General features: G+C 43.0%; 1 protein-coding gene across 9 annotated transcripts in view; it reads left to right on the forward strand.

The window, feature by feature from the left end:
* Window positions 1-16,240, forward strand: part of MTHFD1L (methylenetetrahydrofolate dehydrogenase (NADP+ dependent) 1 like) — a 286,291-nt gene that overhangs the window by 74,029 nt on the left and 196,022 nt on the right. For all 9 annotated transcript variants that reach the window (XR_003999635.1, XM_030556574.1, XM_030556572.1 and 6 more), the window contains 2 exons: window positions 2,058-2,160; window positions 6,354-6,430. Coding sequence is in view for 8 of the 9 variants with exons in the window: in XM_030556574.1 (XP_030412434.1) it covers window positions 2,058-2,160; window positions 6,354-6,430 (180 nt within the window). In the remaining variant the exon portion in view is untranslated. The remainder of the gene's footprint in view (window positions 1-2,057; window positions 2,161-6,353; window positions 6,431-16,240) is intronic.

Here is a 16,240-nt window from a genome sequence, read left to right on the forward strand (position 1 = left end):
TACGGGATAGCTACCCACAGTGCAACGCTCCAGAAATCAACGCTAGCCTCGTACCATGGACGCACACCATCGAATTAATGTGCTTAGTGTGGCCGCGTGCACTCGACTTTATACAATCTGTTTTACAAAACCGGTTTATGTAAAATCGGAATAATCCCGTAGTGTAGACGTACCCTAAGATCAATTCCTCCTCCTCCCTTCCAGTGCTGAACAGTATTGCTACGAGTATTCAGTATTTGTGATTGGTCACCGTAGTAATAAATAATACTGTTTCTGCTTCCTGAGTCACTGAGCGAAGATTTTATAAGAAGGAGGAGGGCTTGAATAGTTACTGATGGTGCAAAAACATCCATGGGAGTATTCATGACACTTTAGCTCTCTGCAAATATTATTGGGTAATATGTTTGCAGAAAGTGAATAAAGAAGGGGTGAGTATTGTCAGAACAACTTTGTGGTTTTATTCAAATGTTTGTGAAGACTTTTTTCACATAGTCCCCCAGTTCTACACGTACTGTTTGGAAGAATACTACACAAATGCTGGGAGAGAGTGCTATTTAAAAAGAAATACAGTGGGGCTCTATTTTTAATGGCAGTCTCAAAAGAATATCCACAGCCTTTATTAAATAGGGGTTGGTAAAACTGGGGACATATGAGCCAAAGCGTTTTTGTTCGGTATAGTACTGCATGTTAATTTTAAATGTTTAGTGAAGCTGACATTCAAATATGTGAGTGTATCTGTGTGACTGAAACAAACATTAAATCTAAAATTTATAAATGTTAACTTTAAAAACTGAGTGTACTTGGTAATTCACTGAAGAATGCTTTCTAGGGCCAGAGGGAACAGTCATTTAGTATAAAATCAGGATTCTATTGTACAATTTTCTCTTGGTTCATCTCTGTGCAGATTCATTTAAAAAATTTTTTTTTGACATTGCTGAATTAGGAGCAAATGCTGCAGAACAGTCATAATATATTGTGACAGGTTTCAGAGTAGCAGCCATGTTAGTCTGTGTCCGTAAAAAGAACAGGAGTACTTGGGCACCTTAGAGACAAACAAATTTATTTGAGCATAAGCTACAGCCCACTTCATCGAATGCATAGAATGGAACATGTAAGAAGAATGAGTACGCACACACACACAATGCCATACCAGCTCTAAGAGGCTAATTATCTAATTAATTAATTAGATACCATTAACACTGGCTTGAATAGAGACTGGGAATGGCTGAGTTATTACACCACTTGAATTTATTTCCTTATGATAACAATCCTTACACCTCTTGTCAACTGTCTGTAATTGACCATCTTGATTATCACTACAAAAGTTTTTTTTTCTGCTGATAACAGGTTATCTTAAGGAATTAGACTCTTAGAGCTGGTATGGCATCTTCTCTGTATGTGTTTAGATATATACTGTTCTTATACGTTCCATTCTGTGCATCCGATGAAGTGGGTGTAGCCCACGAAAGCTTATGCTCAAATAAATTTGTTAGTCTCTAAGGTGCCACCTTTTTAAAATGTATTGTGCTGCTCTTTCTAAATGATAAGGTTTGGGTTTTTTTTTAATGTTGTGTACGAGCTGTTGAAATAGCACATCAATTAGGCAGACAGAAGTTTGTAACTCACAGCACAGAGTTGTCATGTAAAGCCACACACGGATATTTGCAAGGATGTATCCTCGGCCAAGATAAAGAGCTATCAGGCATAAATTATTTGTTAATTATCTTTTTCACACTGTCTTCTTTGTTGCCTCTTCTCTTTGGTTTATCTTAAGGGGGTGGTGTTGTGTTATATAGAGACCTTTTGAGTAATTGCCTTTGAGTATTTCTCCTTTTTCCTCTCCACATTTTTTTCCATTGTTGTTATAGGCGCTTTTCTGTGTGTTTTATCATTTGAGCCTTAGCCTCAATGTTGTGATTTACTGAAGTGTTTCAGCCTGCTGCTTTTTTTTAAAAAAAGTAAAAGTTTGTAAAAACCAAGGTGGATACATGTGTCTGTATAGCTTTCTAAGCAGGAAGTCTGCTTGATTGATTGCTTTTCTTCTCATTTTTGTCTAGAGGTTGGGGATAAACAAGACGGATCCAGGCACTTTAACAGCAGATGAGATTAATACATTTGTACGCCTTGATATTGACCCATCTACCATAACATGGCAAAGAGGTAAGTATTAACGGTCAGTAAGGCCTCACTTCAGCAAGGTATTTAATCCCTCTGCCTGTAAACCCAGTGCCTAGGTTACCAAAGATTCATCTGGATGGAGCTGAAGAGGGAGACTGGGAACTATCTAAAAATGATCTAAAACATTTATTTTAAATTTAAAGTCAATTACATTGCTGTGCTAGATTAAGCAAGTGCTGCACATCATTGGAAAGCAGGAAATCTCCTTTTTTCAGTAGTAAAGTGGTATAAAGCTCCCAGTTTTACCCATGGTGGATTAGGAGATAATAGATCTTAAATCTGTCACTGACTCAGGATTAAACCTGGTCGTTTTGGGTAAGAAGGAAGAAACGCTTGTTTGGCAGGTTGATTTTTTAGAAATGGCAACTCGTGGAATTGAAATATTGAAATAAACCCTGGAGAAGCTGGATTAGTGAACAGAGAGCAGATGAATTGGTCAAAAACTCAAAAGAAATAAGTTTAGCATATTACCCTGTAACTTATCGTATGGCCCTACAATTTAGCACATGGATATTATCTCCACTTATTATGTTCTGTTTACATTTTTATACCATGCCATTCGTCATGGCATCTAAGTATCTATAGTGTGTGTTTTTATATCAAATATCACATATAGAACAAAGGTGGATTTACTGTAGAGAGAGAGCTGTAAATTGTTCCTGTATTGTAGTGAGCGATCAGGTTTTATAAGTGGATTATTTTGTTGGACTTAATTTCTACTGACTATCTTTTTAGTATTAGGGGCTTTTGACACCTTGCAGGACAAATCCCATAATAAATACATGCAAGGAGTTGAGGGTGGTTTGGCAATCTCAGCTCTAACTATCCTAATTCTTTTAGTCATGACAGTAGCTTTACATTGGATTTTTTTTTTTAAATTTTTAAAATGCTGTCTGCCTTTTTAGAGGAAGTTCCCACTGCCACTAGCCAATGCTTGCTCTCCTCCTCCTTGCTCTCTGGTGCTGGTAGTAATCACTCTGTCTCTATATCCTCTTCTCTCCTTGTCCTCACCCATTTAAAAAAATACTAAAAAGGTGCTGTTCACCCCTCAGTGAGATCCCCCTTGCTGTCACTCCGATACATGTTATAATGCTTGTGCTTTTCAGTGGCTTTTGGCTCTTTAGGGTCACCAGTGAGCTGCTGGGTTCCCATTTGGGTTTTTACTTTTATTTAGCACCAAACCAGCAGGATTAACCTTTCTTTTTTTTTTTAACGGATTTGGTAAAAGATGTCTCTGGTTGAGACCATAAGTGCTGTATTCGAACACTAAGGCTCCATTCATGCATTTTCCTCTCCAGTAGAAATGCAGATGGACCCTTAAATGTAGTGATACTATAATCAAACCAGAAACCTTGGTTTGGTTTAGATGGGTTACCATTTTTTCTAAAGAAAATGCTAGACTTTCTCTTTATCCAGCGCCTTTGAAATGCAAGCTTTATCCACTAATGGCTTTAGTTACATTAGAATTGTCTTCATCTATGCAAAAATTGCTTTTAATATTAATTAATATTAATAAGACATTGTAAAATCATGGAAATGTAGGGGTGGAAGGGACCTCGAAGTCATTGCATTCTAGCATTTTGGCCATGTGCTGATTCTCGAGATACTAAGAGCAAAGGCTTTGCTTCAAGCTCATATAAACAAGTTACTATCACTTTGACCATTGCAATCCTCTCTTTGCATCCCTTTTGCTGGCTCCCTCTTTTCTGTATCAAACATAAGCTACTTCACTTCATCCTACCTGGCTTGACGTAAGTAATTTAAAAGGGGAAAGGTTCAGTTCTTGGAAGACAAGATTGGGGTGGTAACTAGATCAGCAGACTGAAAATGAAATGTTTTGTTTGCTAATGGGTCGGTAAGGTAAAAGACAATGTCTGAGCTAGATAAGATAAGAGGGAGAAAATCCAGGGAACCATTTACTAAAAAAAAAAGATAATGAACAAGAGAAATCAGGAGCATAAAGCCTGAGGTAAAGAGTAAAATTGAACAGAGCACTCATGCTGTGGCAGGATTGATTCCTGGAAAGTGATCAAGCCAATCCCAAAAGGTAATCTTTCACCTCCAATCAGTCCATGATGTCAGCCTCCTTCACCCACTTGTTGAATTTTCAATCAAACACTTTCATGCTTTCTCCCATATTGCCCTTGACACTTGGGAGAAGCTCCCCATAAACATCTGCAGAACTCTCCTTAAAACGTTTTTTGCCAGGAGGCCTATAAAAAACATGAAAGTGATTAGGCTGCTGGTGAGCTGAGACCACTGTCTGTCTTGCTGGCCAGTATTATCTCATTGTTTCCATGTGCTCCCCCCGTGTCTCTGTCCCTTGTTTTATATGTCGTATGTCATCCCTTTGGGGCAAGCATGGCCTTTTTATTCTGTTTGTACTGCACTTAGCATAGTGGGATCTTCGCTTATGAGCAGGGCTCACAGGCAGCAATTGAATATAAATAACAAAAACACACAAAGAATGTTTTCCCCAACAAATCTTTAATGATACTCACGGACTTCTGGGATTTTCTAGCAAAGGCTAAGAAGAAAACGTAGATTTTGAGTGATATTAAATTTTTTATGTCAAAGTTCTTGTAAATATTCAGTCCGTGAGACCTGATGCAATGAATATGGTAATTAGTCGTCATAAGCGTGGTTTGTTATAGAATAAGTAACTGATGCTGAGTCTGAATCTCTTAAAAGGTAAAAAGGATACAAGGTTCATATAGTTGTAATATCTTTTTTGTGCATGGTTGGCTTTTTAGTTGGTAAGGAATTAGAAAAATAGTTGGGTGGTTCTTCATTTTGACTTCAAATCAGAAACAAGAAAGATGAATTTGATGTCTCTTTCTTGTTAACAAGACAGCCAGAAAGGATAGTATAAATAAAATGACGCACTCAAGAGCCATCTGTATTTTATGCCATTTGCCAGTTCAGATACTGCTTCCTTAGTTGTATGTAATCTAATTATTTTGTTCTCAGAATGTAAGGATTCTGATAGGCAGAAACCAAACTGAATAGAAATCAACCCTATCTGTTTTATTCCTTGTGCTTAAAAGAAGCAACTAAGTGGGAATTCGTGTAGACTAGCACAGAGGATATTATAAATTTAAAAGTAAAGTGGTATGCCTCAAAAAGAGGATGCTGAGTAGAGGTCCCAGTTTAATTCCTAGGGGTACCCAAATGGTAACAGTAAATTCAAAGGCACTTTTAGTGGAACTCTGCAGGGACTTATATCTGGCTAAAAACCAAAGGCATTACTCCACCACTATGAATGCCTACCTCCACACTAACTTGCTGGTCTCTTCACAGCAGGAACTCTTTCAGATTAGTGGACCCTTCCTTTTGGTGCTCAAAAACGCATGCTTGAAGTTACGTTTGCTTCAGCATAAATTTTTAAGTAAAGATAGGGGAAGGGGATTCATGAAATGGATTTGGCTGCACTTTGAGTATTGTGAAGACATTTCTCAGTTAAGAGCTCAAATAAGGGTTAAGTATGTTAGATAAATGTTGCTTGGGATGAGCAATTGGAAAAGACTTCCTGCTAAATGGTGTCAGATAGACATGGAAGTAAAATAGGAGATGCAGAAAACTACGTATTGAGATACAGAAAAATGACATGGTGTGGAATTTCTTGGGGCCAAATTTGCTAATGTAATGATGTTTTTGAAGGGGAAGGGCTCAAGTTAAAGGTACATTTACAACATGGGAATACTTATGTAGCCATCTTGTAGTCTAAAAATCTATTCTCAAAACCTTGTCATGAAGAGGGGTGCAGTGGGTGGGTCTGGAATGGTGGTGATCCGCTAAAGCAGGCTTTTGTTACACCTGTGGATGGAGATTAAGATTTTGCTGTACTAGCTAAACAGAAGGATTCCAGTAAGACCTTATTAGCTCCCAACAGAAGATTACTTTTACCAAAGAAGTTACAGTTGAGACATTTCAGACTGGACATTTAAGAGTGTAAAAGCTGGCATATCTCAGGCTTCTCTTTCCTAGCTATGTGCACTATTGCAAAGTGAATCTAGATGTAGACATATGCTCAACTGGGTACAGAGGCACATACTGCAAAAATAATGTATTCTTATATCAGGCATATGGGGAGAGTAACGAGGTGACTGATCCTCTGTCAATGTAAATGTTTCATTTTTCTTCTTTCCTCTCTTTTTTCCCCACTCTCTTTCCAGTATTGGATACAAATGACCGATTCCTACGAAAAATAACAATTGGACAGGCAAATACAGAGAAGGGATTTTTCCGACAGGTGTGTACCATTATATACTATATGTTGTTGTTTTTCTGGGCAGGATTTGTTTTCAAGCATGAGAAATATTTGCTCTTCTACAATCCTTTCAATAAATGGTTCAGGATTAAGTTGCCGTAGTCTAATTGTTATATGTATTTGTAGTATCCTAGCAATGAAACTGGATGCACTAATGAGTAATTCAGTGTCATGTCTTAGAAACTGAAACCAATGTGTACTGTATGGCGTTTCACAAGTAGTTTAAGAAAATTGTAATTGTTATCTGTAACTCTTAGAGTCTCAACTTTATTGCCTACATATATTTAATGCAATTAACTAATTTATGTAACATCTTTTTCTTTTTGTATTTTGTGCCCTGCTTAAATTTTATTATCTTCTGCTTAGGCCCTTAGTTTAGTTTTATTTAATTAATATTTATTTCTGTATTTGATTTAATTTAAATGTGAAAAAGGGTGGTTCTTCATGTGCTTTAGATGCCTTTGGTATAACTTTAGCGCATCATCATTTTCTCTACTTTCTCACAGACTTGGCCCTGAAACTGTTAAGACTTCAGCATGAGCTTAATTTTAATTGAAGTTAATGGAACTGCTTAGTGTGTAAAATGTACGCACATGTGATAGTCTTTGAAATTTCAGCGCCTTGCAGTGATAACTGTGCCATTTCTGGCAAGCCAGTTGGAAACAGTTAATGCAGAACTTTCTGTTAAACTTAAAAGTAACATCCATTGGCTTTAAATGCACCAATTTTCTTGAACCCAGGTTTATATAAATGGATTTTTGTTGCTCCAGTGTGCCATAAGTCACTAAGCATTTCTAGAGGGTTTAGTGGTGATAATAGTCTTCCCACCCACCATAGGAAGTTGATGACTTAAAAATTAGCTTGATTTGAGAGTACTAAGTGAATACACAATAATTAATCACATTGGAAATTGGTGCAAATGTTCCTTGCAAATATTCTGTAGGCAACAGTTAATTCTTTAGTTTCAAGCATCCTTCATGTGTAGGGCTTTTCCCACTATTACTCCAAGAAAGTTAGTGTGTTAAGTATTTTTTCAGTACGATCCCAACAATTTATTAAAAGCATGATGTTAACATTAGAGAAGCAAGTCAAATATGGACATACTGTGCTCAGTGCTGTTTAATGTACAGCTTGGTTGAATAGAGTGGCATGAGGATTAGAACCAGGAAGTGAATAAATGGGCAAATAGTGGGAGGAAAACACAGGATCAAATTGACAGAGGATTAAAATAATTTTTAAAAATAACTAAAATCCTAACTTCAGATACAAAAATGATCTATGGCGCCAGTATCCTCGGTGCAGAGTGCCCCGGCGTCAGTTCATGATCCGGCACCGGCAGGGCACTGCAAGCATATGACACCGAGGCAGCAGGACAGGCCTCGGCACCATTTGACCTCACCAGCACGGTCGAAGGGCCAACCTAGAGGCAGAGGGTGTTCCCCGCATAAGAAGGAGGTGCCTCCAAAAGGACCGAGCACTCAAAAGAGCGGTGCAGCCCCAGGACACTCTTTGGTACCAGTAGCTCCGGCGCCGCAGAGCCGTTCAAGCCTCGGCTAAGCGCTTTGAGTGTGGAGGAGCTCCTAGAACAGTCCTCCATGCCAGTCACCTTTTGAGGTGGCGAAGGACCTCATCGAGCTGTCGGCAGCGAGCCCTCGCCCTGTTGAAGAGAAGTCTCCATCACCGTCACCAAGGGTGCCGTCCAGAGGCAAGCCGGCAATGGTGCACCGGCAATGGTCGAGCTTATCCTCCGTGGACTCCCAGTGGCCCCTAACACAACGGGACTTGAAGGCACCGGATTTGAGCCAACATGCAGCACTGGTACCATCAGCGCACCGCTCCCCGGCGCCATCACCAAACCAGCACCGAGAAGATGCTAAGTCAAAGTCCCCAGGCCCAAGCAGAAGACAACGATAATGATAACAATCCTGGTCCCGGGAGCATTGGTAACAATCTTGGTCCCGATCAGCGAGGAGCCGTTCCCCAGCCCCCCGATGGCACCGTTCCACAACATCACCTTGGCCTTCAAGGTCGGCACCCTCGGAATCCAAGGTGGATTCAGGCCTCTCCAGCGATGCCCGTAGAGTGCTGGCTAGCAGGGAGCCCCAGATCGCGTGGTATCCCCAGTGGGGCCCGCCAGAGCAGTGGCCCTTTTTGGACACCATGGGTCTATTACCAACAGCAGGGGCTCTCCTCCAGAACCTTGAGATCTGGCTACTTAGTGCATTGGTTGCCAGTCCCTGCACAGGCATCCCTCCACACCCAAGGAGGCCACGGTATCCAGGCCACCAGGTGCTTCTCCAGAGCACTGGAGAACGGAAGCAGCACTGAGCCCAGAATCATCCCGGGGTCAGTCAATTAGACAGGACTCAAACGAGCCCCCGGCATACGAATTGGGGCAAGGAGGAGATGCAACAGGCCCTCACCTCCTCGTCATCATCGGATGACGCTGTGGTGGGCACGGTGGTGTCATGGCCTCCTCCGATTGACCACAGAGCACACCAGAAGCTGCCCCACAGGTTGCCCAAAATTTGAGCCTACAGGCGGAGGAAGCAGTAGAGCAGGAGGATCCTATGGTGTACTTCTTAAGCCCGGAAGGCTCCTCCAGAATTGCGCTCCTGCTCATAAAGACAATCCAGTCCAATTACAAGACAGTCTGGCAGACCCCAGCTTCTAGCATGCCGATGGCAAAGGGCGTGGAAAGGAAGTACTTTGCCCCTTCCAAGGGATACAACTTTCTCTTTTGTCATCTCGCCCCCTGTTCACTGGTAGTCTCAGCTGTCAATGAGTGGGAATGTCATGGTCAGCAAGCCCCGGCTCCCAAGGCCAAGGAGGCTAAACTTCTAGACCTATTTGGGAGGAAGGTCTTTTCCTATGGGGGCCTCCAATTGAGGATTGCCAACCAGCAGGCAATCCTGAACAGGCACAATTTTGATTCCTGGGCAGCAGTTTCCAAATTTAAAGACGCCTTACCCCAGGGCTCGCAACCTGAGTTTATGGTCCTCATGGATGAGGGAAAGGCAGTAGCCAAGACCTCTTTTCAGGCCTCTCTGGACTTGGCGGATCAGCAGCCAGAACAGTCGCCTCAGGTGTGGTGATGAGGCACTAGCATGGCTTCAGGCCTTCCACCAGAGGTCCAGAATGCCCTTCAAAACCTCCCCTTTGAAGGCTCGGGTCTCTTTTCGGACCAAATGGATGCCAGGGAGTATAGCCTCAAAGACTCCCAGGCAACCCTCAAGTTGTTGGGGATGCATACCTCAGCAACTCAGAGGAAGCCTTTCAAGCCCCAGCTGCCACAGCAACGGCAGTACCAGCCTGGTTCTAGACAGGAGCCTTACCGTAGGAGAGGCAGAGACAACAGGCGTAGCCGGAACAACATGCGTAGCCAAGGCCAGAGCAAGGGCAAAGCCCAACCTGGCAACAAGCAAGGGTTTCAAGGTGCTCTCAAGGACAGTGTACTGAACCAGCTCCCAGATCCTTCCCGATGTTTCTTGAACTGCTTGTCCCACTTCTACCATGTGGGGGCTTCATAACATTGGATCATTAGGTCTTACGCACAGCACAAGTTGGATACACACTTCAGTTCTCCTCCTTCCCTGTCCCTTTTCAGGGACCCCTCTCACGAACATCTGCTCATGCAGGAGGTTCAGTTGCTCCTCGAGGCGGGGGTGGTGGAGGAAGTCCCTTGGGAATTAAGGGGGAAAGGGTTTTATTCCCATTATTTTCTCATTCCCAAAGCAAAGTGGGGCCTTTGGCCCATTTTAGACCTGCATGGGCTCAACAAGTTCTTAGTCAAGCTCCACTTCCGCATGGTCTTCCATGGCACTATCATTCTGTCCCTGGATCCAGGGGATTGGTATGCTGCTCTCAACATGAAAGATCCATACTTTCACGTCACTATTCATCCTGCTCACCGGCGGTTCCTGCAGTTCACCATAAACCAGCACCACTGCCAGTTTACTGTTCTTCCTTTTGGCCTGGCAGCAGCCCCCCACATGTTCACGAAATGCATGTCAGTAGTGGCAGCCTTTCTGTGAAAGAGGAGAATATAAGTATACCCGTATCTCGACGAGTGGCTTCTCGCAGGTCGGTCCTAGGAGGAGGTCCATTCCCACGTGACGGTGGCCTTGGACGTATTCTGCAGGCTGGGTCTTCTAGTCAACGTGCCCAAGTCCTCCTTGATACCTACGCAAAGGCTGGAGTTCATGGGGACAGTGCTGGACTCGGTACAGGCACAAGTGAGCCTCCCGGAATCCAGGTTCCTGGCCATCCAGCGCATCATAGACTCGATGCTAAGGTTCCCCACAACCACGGCCAGATGCTGTCTGCAGCTCCTAGGATACATGACAGTGTGCAGTCACATAGTCAAGTACACTCGGCTATGGCTCAGGACTTTATAGGCATGGCTAGCCCTATCATATCGCCCGAGCAGAGATCCCCTAGACCTTGTTTTGACAGTTCCTGCCTGAGTATTGGACTCCCTGCGATGGTGGCTCAATCAGCCGGTAGTATGCGAGGGTATCCTCTTCGCAGCACCGCAGCCGGCTCTGATGCTGGTGACAGACGCGTCAGACCTTGGCCGGGGAGCCCACTTAGGAGATCTAAGGACGCAAGGCTTGTGGTCCAGAGACGACATCAATGTGGAGAAACTCAGGGCAGTTCGCCTAGCCTGCCAAACCTTTCACGCTGCTTTAGAAGGGCACAGCATGACCGTTCTGACAGACAACACCACCGTCGTGTTTTATATAAACAAGCAGGACGAAGCCCTCTGCCAAGAGGCTTTTCTCCTATGAGACTTTTGTATAGCCCACTCCATCCATCTCATAGCATCATACTTCCTGGGAGAGCGAAACGAACTAGCGGACCGCCTCAGCAGGTCGTACCACATGCACAAGCGGTCGATGAGATTGGATGTCTTGCAATCGATCTTCCAAAGGTGTGGGTTTCCCCAAATGAACCTTTTTGCCACCAAGGACAATAGCCAATGTCCACAGTTTTGCTCCTTCCAGAACCACAGTCCAGGCTCGGTCGCAGATGCCTTTGCGATCCCTTGGAGCGGGAGTCTGAAGTATGCCTTTCTACTGCTCCCACTCATCCACAGAGTCCTCATCAAAGTTCGCAGGGACAAAGCAGTAGTAATTCTGATTGCCCTAGCTAGGCCTCGCCAGCACTGGTTTACAGCCCTGCTGAGCTGTCAGTGGCTGCCCCGATTGCCCTGCCCCTGCACCGAGATCTCATCACATAGGACTGCAGGCACCCTGCTCCACCCGGATCTACAGTCATTGCATCTCGTGGTGTGGAAACTCTGTGGTTGAACGCGGTGGAGAGCCAGTGCTCCCTTCCAGTGCAGCAAATTCTCCTTGGCAGTGGGAAACCTTCCACTAGGACGACCTACTTAACTAAGTGGAAAAGATTCTCCTGCTGGTGTGAGCCAAAGCAGATACAGGCACTTCAGGCCACCATTCCAGTCGTCCTAGAATACCTCCTGTACCTCAAACATCAGGGTCTCGCTCCTTCCTCAATTAGAGTGCGTCTAGCTGCCACTTCAGCATTCCACCCGGGGGTATCGGGGCATTCTGTGTTTTCTAACCCCATGGTAGCCCGCTTCCTTAAGGGACTGGAAAGGGTGTTTCCCTGCTCATGCCCACCCTTTCACTTCTCAAATGCCAAATTATAGTCTATATTTAATTTCAGTGCCATAGGGAGATTCATGTCAGGGGAAGGTAGGTTCTTTTAAAATTGGCCACTGGGGGAGGGATCACATGAGAAGAGCAATATCCTACACCACCTACCTCCTTCTCGACCCTACCAAGGGAGACACCCGGCCACCTCTGCATTCCCTGAGGCTTCAGAGGGGTTAATTCAGTGGTTCTCAAACTTTTGTCCTGGTGACCCCTTTCACGTAGCAAACCTCTTGAGTGTGAACCCCTCCCCCCTTATAAATTGAAAACACTTTTTTATATTTTTAACACTATTATAAATGCTGGAGGCAAAGCGGGGTTTGAGGTGGAGGCTGACAGCTTGCGACCTCCAGTAATAACATTGTGACCCCCTGAGGGGTCCCGACCCCCAGTTTGAGAACCCCTGGATTAATTTAATTTTAGTACCCTGTGTCCATTCACATGCATGTGCTATTTTGAGCATTTCAGTTTTCACAACATAGGCTCATCCCAGATTCTGGAACAAGCTCAAATGCTCAGTTCGTGGAGTATGTACATAGTCTATACTAAAGACAAACCCACAGGAACTGTCTCCAGTTTGTGAGGGACCCCATGGAGCCAGTCTTTAGGAAACAGATAAATGCATGGAGGTTAAGTCCATTAATGGCTATTAGCCAGGATGGGGTAAGGAATGGTGTCCCTAGCCTCTGTTTGTCAGAGGGTGGAGATGGATGGCAGGGGAGAGATCACTTGATGATTACCTGTTAGGTTCACTCCCTCTGGGGCACATGGCATTGGCCACTGTCGGTAGACCAGGATACTGGGCTGGATGGACCTTTGGTCTGACCCACTATGGCCATTCTTATGTTCTAAGCTAAATGAACCCAAAGTTATGGAGACAGAGATGAGTCAAGGAAGCTAGCAGAGTATCAGAAACCTGGAAAAATCTCTGACTGGATGGGCTCAGGCGTTTGGTCACAAGCTGAGGTGGTTCAAAAGTGTTGGATTTCTTTTAAGCAGAATTTTTTATTGTTTCTTTAAACGATCAAACACCGCAAGCATCAAATATTTGGCCACACACTTCTGAAACCCCAAACGATATTCAGGTTTTGGCAGACTAATTTCAGCTTTTCAATTGAAAAAAACACAACAAATTTTGAAGGAAAGCAGACATTGTCTGTGATTTTTTTCTGCTTTTAAAAAGCCCCTAGTTTTCAATCCAAAAAAAGTTTTGACGGAAAATATTTGTCCACCCCTTTTAATGAGCTTTAGTGCCTTTTAGCACTAGCTGATTCCGAGAACCAGTGATCCCTTGTAAAGAAGTTTTCTCAAAACAGGGTTTGTGCCGAGATGCGGAAGGTTTTTTTTTCCCATGGCTGCCCATGGGGGGGAGCAAGTGGGGCAATTTGTCCAGGCCTCACAGGGACCCCCATGAGAATATAGTATTGCAATTTTTTTAATGGAAGGGGCCTCCGAAATTGCTTTGTCCCAGGCCCCCTGAATCCTCTGGGCAGCCCTGGAGAGGTATGAAGGGTTATAAATAAAACACACTTTCTATTGATTAAATTTAACTTCAGCAAGTTATATTCATGGTTAAGCAGGTTTCTCGCCTATATTCATTTTCCATAGACTTCAACATCCTTGTTTGAAAGATCCACTGTTCTGTGATTTCAAGAGCTCTGGCCTCTTCAGTCATTCAAGCGATGGATAACTCAAATGTCTTTTTGCCTGCCCCCCTCCCCTTATATTATCCCCGAAGTTCATTGTCTTTGTTTCAAGAGTTGGGAAGGCTTCCTGTTATTCTTCTGTTCCTGTGGACTTCTTATCCTTCTGCTGATTCATATGTAAATAGAGCTTCTATTGTTTTTGATCTCACAATCAGTTGATTCAATTGCTTATTCTTTCGGGTGTCTGGACCCTGACTGTGTCACAGAAAGTAACATTGACTGATACAATAACACATACTATTTTATACTAATAGTTAGGATTGTGGCTGTTTTTTTAATAAAATGTTATATCATTCCTCAAACATTTCCCGGAAGTGGGTTCTTTCCCCTTTCTTTTTAATTTATATAAAAAAACAAAAATCCTAATATACAAAAGGGAAATAAGCATTTTAATGATGGTGATGAAAACTTTGCAATTCATAATAAAAGCATAAACTCTGTTGTTAAAACCATCCTGATAAACTTAGATGATGTTGCAGTTTATATGGTGTGTGAAATCTCTCTATGATCTCATTCACCATCTCTCAGTGCTTCAAGGATAAGTTAGAGGAGGACTGTCATCCTTAACTCTGGATTTTCTTATTTTCGTTAGTTCAAGGAAAGTGTGACCATAACACTGTTTTAACATAGCTGGGATGGTCTAACTATGTACCCCCAGCTGTTTTGTTGGATGCACAGCTTTTTTCTGTATTAATGAAGTGCTAGCCCAAATTCACGTTTGAAAATATCTGTTTTATAACTTTACTGTTTTCATTTTGGATCCAAATCCTGTAAATCTTTACTCATGTACAAATAGTCTTTATTCACTTGTACATATGTAAACCTATTTATATCCCGATCCAGAAAAACATTCAGGCATGTGTTTAACTTTAAATGAACAAGTTGCCACGCTGACATCAGTACAATTATTCACATGCTTAAATTTTATCAAGTGCTAAGAGATTTGCTCTAGCAAAACTCTAGCAAGTTGCATGAAAGCTGAAGGGAGGAGCATGGATTGCAGGAGAGAAGAGTTGGGAGAAACACCAGACAGTCATTCCTTGTGGCTTGTGCAGATGCACAAAATATATTAAGTTGTAGCTGGAGCAGCTCTGTATATGGTTGCTTTAATAAAGAGCCAATTTAGTTTAATAAATCTAGAGTCTTCTCATGTTAGTACCCAGAATGAGGTACATGAAATAGGGGCCTGTCATGGGGCCTGGTCCTGCAGTCTTTGCAGAACTGGGACCTTAAGTATTTATGACGTGTCACTTTGGTTTCTAAGTCAGCGTTTCTCAAATGCGGCCAGGCTTTTCTTGTGACCACAGCCTCCTTGGCAGTGATGGGGGGGGGCACAAAGCAACAGCACCTTCTCTGTGGCTTCCAGTAGTAATTGGGCCTTGCCCTCTCTGGAGAGACAAAAGCTGGAGAAGTAGGCAGTCAATGAGTTCCTCACCTTCCTGTGGGGGCGGGGGAGGAGAGGTCAAGCTTCAGCCCTGGGGTAGTAGGTGACAGGCTTCAGGCTCCATTCCCCATCCGGATGATGGTGGGCTCTGGCCCCGAGCTCACCGACACCACTCCCCTATCACCCCTGGCCCTCGCTGCGTCCCCTATTGCCACTGGCTCCCACTGGCACTGTACCCATCTCCTCATCCAAGGCTTAATTTGTCCCCAGGCTTGCCGGGGCTGAGTTAGTCTGCTATGAAAAGTGATATTTGTATGTTTCTTAATATCACTTTTCTTAGTAGCTAGCAAGTCTTTAAATAAGCAACCAAAAAGCAAAAGAAACAACAAGAAAAAGACTAGAAACACAAATAAGATGCTTTGCATGTTCTTTCTGTTTAGGTCCAGTAAATAATAGAGACAACTGTACATTATTTTTATTATTGTCTGAAAAAAAAATCCTGCATAAATAAATTACAATGATTTGGACATGCATATGTATTTGTCTTTCCTAAAGTTAATCAAATATTTTAAGAAAAACTGTCACCAGCAAGAGTTGTTGGCCGTACTCTGAGGCCACCAAAAAATTTGTCGTGAGAACCCCTGGTCTAAGTATGGTCAATGAGATATTTCACTTGTCAGGGGCTTAGTTTGAATCCTTCTAAAGAAGTATTGCAGTTTATAGATTTATTTCTACAGGAGCAATAGGATTGGTGCTGCACAAAGTTAATCCAGGAGGCAAAAAAAGCACAAGTTTTATATGCTAAATCCAAGAAAATACTGTTTTAAAGGAACATTGTCAAGTATCAGAGGGGTAGCCGTGTTAGTCTGGATCTGTAAAAGCAGCAAAGAATCCTGTGGCACCTTATAGACTAACAGACGTTTTGGAGCATGAGCTTTTGTGGGTGAATACCCACTTCGTCGGATGCATTGTCAAGTAGTTTAACCCCCACATTTAGAATTTTGTAAGCTAATCTAAAAATTAC

Source organism: Gopherus evgoodei, chromosome 3, assembly GCF_007399415.2.
Source record: "Gopherus evgoodei ecotype Sinaloan lineage chromosome 3, rGopEvg1_v1.p, whole genome shotgun sequence".
Taxonomy (NCBI): domain Eukaryota; kingdom Metazoa; phylum Chordata; order Testudines; family Testudinidae; genus Gopherus; species Gopherus evgoodei.